General features: G+C 40.6%; 1 protein-coding gene across 2 annotated transcripts; it reads right to left on the bottom strand.

The window, feature by feature from the left end:
• Window positions 1-1,485: 1,485 nt before the first annotated feature.
• isl2b (ISL LIM homeobox 2b) lies at window positions 1,486-6,154 on the bottom strand. Of its 2 annotated transcripts, none has more exons than XM_062417935.1 (6): window positions 6,091-6,154; window positions 5,529-5,718; window positions 4,826-5,088; window positions 3,374-3,654; window positions 2,522-2,689; window positions 1,486-1,602 (listed from the first exon to the last, which is right to left on the bottom strand). In XM_062417935.1, the coding sequence occupies exons 1-6, from the start codon at window positions 6,146-6,148 to the stop codon at window positions 1,486-1,488; spliced, it is 1,077 nt and encodes a 358-aa protein (XP_062273919.1). In that variant the 5' UTR covers window positions 6,149-6,154. The 2 variants fall into 2 exon arrangements, with proteins under 2 accessions (XP_062273919.1, XP_062273911.1); XM_062417927.1 differs by having other exon boundaries at window positions 3,374-3,657; window positions 6,091-6,148.
• Between the last annotated feature and the right edge of the window lie 261 nt (window positions 6,155-6,415).

Below are 6,415 nucleotides of genomic sequence, written 5' to 3'. Positions count from 1 at the left end.
ACGCAATTCACTGAAGGAAAATAAACCGAGGAGAAGTGACCCTTTACGAGCCGCTCTTTGCTCTCTGCTCCCCTCACTGACAAGTGGCTTTGAGGTGTGTGTGTGTGTGTGTGTGTGTGTGTGTGTGTGTGTGTGTGTGTGTGTGTGTGTGTGTGTGTGTGTGTGTGTGTGTGTGTGTGTGTGTGTGTGTGTGTGTGTGTGTGTGTGGAGGTGGGGTGTTTAGTTAGTTTGTTGTGGCTTCAGTCAGTGTATCGCTTGCAGGTGATGCCAGGACTAGATAAGAGGTCGCCGATCCCTGCGCGCTGTCTAGACCGTGCTTGTGCTCAACCAGAGTAACTGGACTAAGCACAATTTACAGCAGATTTTTGCCCCCAAGATAGTAAATGACCACTGGCCGATTCCTGCTACATTACCGAAGGGGGAAAACACCGCAGATGGAGGGACTGATAAGACAACAGCAGAGCCTTCAGGCTTCAATTCAAGCAGGCCAAACTTGATATAGAATGAACAGGACGAACAGCATTCAGTGCGTGACCGACATGGCTGTTTGTTTTACTTTTTAACGCTATGAATATGTTCCTCAAAACGCCCACTTTTGCTTTGCTTGCGCGTTACTTGCTGTCTTGAGCAGTAACGATCTGCTGCCAATGATTTGGATATTGAATTGGACTTTAATCTGCATGAATGCAACTAAAATACATCTGCTCTTTACATTAGCAGAGAGAGAAAGTAGTTTTTTATTTGCTCCTTTCAAAGCTGAATTTTAAAATAAATTATACCTCTGAAAATAAAAATGTTTGAACAGGGCGATGTAAGAGCTACGCCTGTACAAAGACTGGCCATCAAGACACATTCTTTATTCAGCTTTTTATTTTTTTATCAGTTAATAATCCCTTACGAATCGCTTTCCTAACAATAAATAATATAACAATAATTTACTTTTTTGTCCGAGAAGCTCAAACAACCTGTATCCTGCCCTTAAGATAAAGTATTTTACAACACGAATAAATTTCAGATTATCATGCTCTGACCTTAAGACAAAGACAAGAGTCAAACCGGACTCCACAACGCAACAGCCTAAATGTATCAAAAAAAAATCTCATGTTGAAGAAACAAGACACAATATGATCACAATGAAATCGAAGAATGTCCATCTGTTTCGACGTGGAAATGTTCCCAATTTGTTTTCTGAAGGAAGGTTTGTTGTAGTATATCCATCGGGGGATCTTCTGTACATCTTCTCTCTCCATATGGAGTCATGCAACAACATCTGTCCTGCTTGTCACTGAAATCTCCAGAAACTCGGAGTCAATCTATTGGTTCTTTCTTCGATCAATCTCCTCCATGTCAATGAATAAAAACACTCTCCTCTCTGTATTTTTGGGCGATGTGATGAGCTGGTCACATGCAGGGGACCGGGATCATGCTGCAATTTGTACTTGCAGGGGAGAAGGGGGGGGCCCGACAGGTCTGAGAGGCCCCGTTTCACGTCTCCACCGGGCTGGGTACCATACTGTTGGGGGTGTCCGGTAACTGAGAGGACAAAGAAGTCACGTCGCTGCCCGAGGAGTTCCCGAGAGAGCCCGATTCAGAGAAAGACACCTGAGAAGATAGAAACGAAGTGTCAGAAAATACAATAAATGAAGGTTTTAATTTTTGAAACTTGGTTATGAAGGAATTCATCATCCCTGTCTTTGCTGTTGATAATCACAGTGTGTGTGTGTGTGTGTGTGTGTGTGTGTGTGTGTGTGTGTGTGTGTGTGTGTGTGTGTGTGTGTGTGTGTGTGTGTGTGTGTGTGTGTGTGTGTGTGTTTGTGGTTTGTGTATGTCTGTATCATGCAACTAAATTCTAAATATTTTATATGCATATAGATAGATAGATAGATAGATAGATAGATAGATAGATAGATAGATAGATAGATAGATAGATAGATAGATAGATAGATAGATAGATAGATAGATAGATAGATAATTAAAATATGTTTGTTGTTTATATTGAGAGATTGGCTTGTTAGATGGATAGATAAAGTGTGTGTGTGTGTGTGTGTGTGTGTGTGTGTGTGTGTGTGTGTGTGTGTGTGTGTGTGTGTGTGTGTGTGTGTGTGTGTGTGTGTGTGTGTGTGTGTGTGTGTGTGTTTGTGGTTTGTGTATGTCTGTATCATGCAACTAAATTCTAAATATTTTATATGCATATAGATAGATAGATAGATAGATAGATAGATAGATAGATAGATAGATAGATAGATAGATAGATAGATAGATAGATAGATAGATAGATAGATAATTAAAATATGTTTGTTGTTTATATTGAGAGATTGGCTTGTTAGATGGATAGATAAAGTGTGTGTGTGTGTGTGTGTGTGTGTGTGTGTGTGTGTGTGTGTGTGTGTGTGTGTGTGTGTGTGTGTGTGTGTGTGTGTGTGTGTGTGTGTGTGTGTGTGTGTGTGTGTGTGTGTGTGTGTGTGTGTGTGTTTGTGTGCCTGTGTGTGTCTGTGTAAAACTCTGTCTCTAACACACACACCAGTTGTTGGAAGGCTGGTTGGTCCAGGTCGCTCTGCAGGGCAAACTCACTCAGAGCCTTCCATGGAGGCTGGTAGGTCTGAACCTCCACTGGGTTTCCCTGCACTGTGCTCTCATGCCTGATAGGACTCCCAGCCACAAGAGGCGTCCCTGTGAGGCCCTGCAAGTTCTGACAATAGGCAAATGAAAAAAAAATTGCATAAGTATTTGTGTCCTGCAAGAAAGTATCAGTCAGCTTCAAAAGAACTGACAGAGACATTTCAAAACAGAAACAAAACAAAACAGTTTTATTTGGGGGTTACTTTGCATTTTAATTATGAGCCGAATATTCTTCACTTTATTAAAAAAAAGCTCCTCTTGGAGCAAAGATTGGAGTATGCTCAAAGAGCGAGAGGTGTTTCAGAGATGCAGATCAAGCCTGGTTGCAGTGTCTTTTTTTTTTTTTTTTTTTTTTAATCTTGCCGGTAAAGCAACTGCAATTGGAAATATTCCCTCTATGTCTCAATGTAGAAGACGTAAGAAAATTACAGGATTAGTCACTGTCAGTGATTTACAGAAGTGGGAGGAAAAAGAGGAGTGAACTATGACCTGCAACTAGTAATAATACCCACCAATATAAACAAAAACATGATATTTTCATTAAAACATAATTAAGCCACATGTTCTGAAGGTTTGCATCTTTTTTCTACAACACTCTCCTGCATTTCATTATGACGCCAGCCCCACATCGAAATACAACTAGATACACTGGGTTCACATTCATGCTCATGATTCTAAATAAGCACTTTTTTTTAAATGATTGAAAAGAAATTGTTTAAAGTAATCAACTGGTCGAACTTACGAAGATGCTTACAGTCTTATCACTGTGCTGCTGCTGGAGCTGCTTTATGAGGATGGATTTCTTTTTGTCTTTGCAGCGCTTGTTCTGGAACCAGACCCGGATGACCCTGGGGCTCAGGCCGGTCATTTCCACCAGCTGCTCCTTCATCAGCGCGTCGGGCCTCGGGTTGGCGTTGTAGCAGGTCCGCAACGTGTGGAGCTGTTTCTCATTCAGCACCGTCCTGACCCGCGTCGTCTTCTCGGACTGCTTGTGGACGTGGTTCCGATGAGGGGCCTGCCGCACCGTTACCGGGTCTGCTGAGGGCGTTGGGAAGAAAAAAGCCTGTCAGAGACGTCACACAAAGGCCTGAAAAAGCCTCTACAATTTTCTGTTTCATTGCAGACAATTCATCTTAATCTGTATACTGCTTTGCATGTTATCTTGGATTCTTTTGTTTCATGAAGGGAAATACATTTTTATCAGCCTGTCATGATTTTTATTAATGAGATAAATGTCCACTATAGCTTAAAAATCATAGGCTAAGTAAAATTAATGTTAGCAAATGTTTTTTTCTGGGAATGCCTTCGTTAACTGCAGGATATTATAGAGCCTTTAAGTGTTCAAAATTACATTTGATTTGGCTACATACAGCAGCCTGCTTGGGAATCGCAATGAAATGATGGTCCATAATTGGTACTTTACAATGTATCTCTCTTCTTGCATTATTGTCTTTTTTTCGGCCCATAATAATCATTAACCGTATTGCCGTAAAATAGGAGGTTATTTTCCTCTATATCTCTACCTTAAACCCAAATACAAAAGACAAAGCTACAATCTGAAATAAAACTAAATACAGTGTGTCACCAGAGGCTTGTGTCACTGCACTGAGTAAATTACTTTGAATTGAGCGCTTTAAGCAGGAAGTTGGCGAACATTTTTTTCACACATTTGCTTTGTTCTCGTTGTTGGCAGGAGCCTTCAGGATGACAGCTAAGCACACACACATACACACAGACATACACACACTGACACAGCCGCGGCTAAAATACCAGATTATTCAGATAATGGCAACCGAGCAGGTTAGAGCTAATGAGATCAATTATGAAATTAGCCTGAAGAAAGAAGAAAGGTCAACACACACTCTCTTACACACACACACCAACATACACACACACACACACACACACACACACACACAACCAGACAACTCCAAAGAAAAAACTACAAAAAAAACTACACAATCTTGTGTTGATTTTTCATTTCTTTCTTTTTTTCTCAGCCTATTTTGTTTACTTTTTATGAGTCTAATTAGTTGTAAAATATATTTTCTTTCATGCATTTTGTTAATTAGCTATTAAAAGCACTATTCAAACAGTTGAGATTTCTATTGTTGTTTTAACCAGTTCATTTTCTAAAGTAGCCTATACAATACATTATTATTAATAATTACAACAACAGCTATATTTATATTAATAATGATCTGACCAGCCAGGTGCAGCGGTCTGTTGGAGTGGACGTGTCCGGGGCTGATGGGGCTTCCTGCGGAGTTTCTTTCCAGCAGCAGGCTGTGGTCCGCCCGGCACAGCAGTTCGTCTTCCCGCAGAGAGAACTCGTCTCCTGGCAGCAGCTGCCTGCTGCACACCGAGCACCGAAAGCACTCAATGTGATACACGTTATCCCGGGCTCTCATCACCAAATCGCTGCTGCTGAATCCCAGGTTACATTTCGCGCATTTAATTCCAAACAGCCTGGAAAATTGAAAATTGGTTGAGAAATTAAAAATGTTAAATGGAACATTCAACGAAAAAAAATGAATAGGTCAGACATGAGCTGTAGGCTGATATTTGTGTAGTAGTACTATTAAAAGTTAATGTTTACTTTTTTTTAATTTGAATTGATAATAAAATTGTAATGTGTGCGCGTGTTTTTTTTTCTTTATTGCAAACTCTTAACTCTTGTGTGGTCAGATGAACTATATGAGTATACCTAATATGATAATGATTTTTTATTCCACTTTTTTGTACGTTTTTTCCCTTTTCATGTCCAAATGGGACATTTTTAAATTAGGCCTATATGTTATTCGCCTCTTATGGATATAACAATTGTATTTTGTTTGGTTTTACTTTACGTAGCCTACAAAATATTAACATTTTCAGCCTATTTATGAGAAATATTTGCAAACGCCTACCTTACATAATCTCTTTTGCAATAGGTTTTGCCGTCCCGGACGAAACAAGTGCAGGTCTCATCCAGGTACTGGCTGCATTCTGCACACTTCAGGCAGGCTGCATGCCACTCCAGGTCGGGAGAGACTCTCAGTATGTACTGGTCATGGATCTGACTTCCACATCCTACACACATCGCGAATCCTGGCTTCTCTGCAAAAAAAAGCCCACAGCATTGTAACCACAGATTGAAACACAGCCAAAAAACACACTATCACAAACAACTGCAGCATTTATTCTATTTACAAAACAGTATGTCTCCGTTTTGCAGGCTGGACAACTCTGAATGTTATGTAAGAGATGGAGATTTCTGCCAGTATCCGCAAAGCAAAACACAGAATTGTTGCAAGAATAAAAACGCCCCTAAAATGCACTAACAGCCTCCGAGCTAAATATATACTGTATCATTTAGAAAATAACTTTATGGTTGCACAGCTGAATATATCATGCAGCCCGTAATATCGCTGCGGCGAAAACAAAATCTGTCACTTAAAAAAACTCCACGGAGCAGTTTGTCTCACTTACTTTTGGAATGATCCCCCATATCACCCAAGAAAGAAGAGCTGAAAATAATATCCACCATACAGGACGGATAGATGGGATTGTGGTAGATGCAGAAAAGATGTGAAGAGATGACTGGCCCTTCGACTGCCTCCCTGATAACTTGTGTCTCTCCGGACTGGAGGGGGGGCAAGGAGGCTGCAGGGTCCCACACGCTGCTTCTTTGACGTCATGACGTCAAAACCGGACTCTCCAATCGCCCAACTGCATCTCTCCCTCAACCTGTAAAAGAATTAATCCGGTTTACATGTTTGTATGATAAAAGACCAATAATGAAGATATTAATGTT

This window comes from Scomber scombrus, chromosome 1 (genome assembly GCF_963691925.1).
Source record: "Scomber scombrus chromosome 1, fScoSco1.1, whole genome shotgun sequence".
NCBI lineage: Eukaryota > Metazoa > Chordata > Actinopteri > Scombriformes > Scombridae > Scomber > Scomber scombrus.
The sequence above is the reverse complement of the archived record's forward strand: the minus strand, read 5'-3'. Positions and strand labels throughout refer to the sequence as shown.

Excerpts from the sequence above, each read along its gene's own strand:
- isl2b (XM_062417927.1), bottom strand. The coding sequence starts at position 6,148 with ATGGTGGATATTATTTTCAGCTCTTCTTTCTTGGGTGATATGGGGGAT. Across the intron at positions 5,089-5,528 it reads TGCAAAAGAGATTATGTAAG|GCTGTTTGGAATTAAATGCG; the intron begins GTAGGCGTTTGC and ends TCAATTTTCCAG. Across the intron at positions 2,690-3,373 it reads AGCAGCACAGTGATAAGACT|AACTTGCAGGGCCTCACAGG; the intron begins GTAAGCATCTTC and ends GCCTATTGTCAG.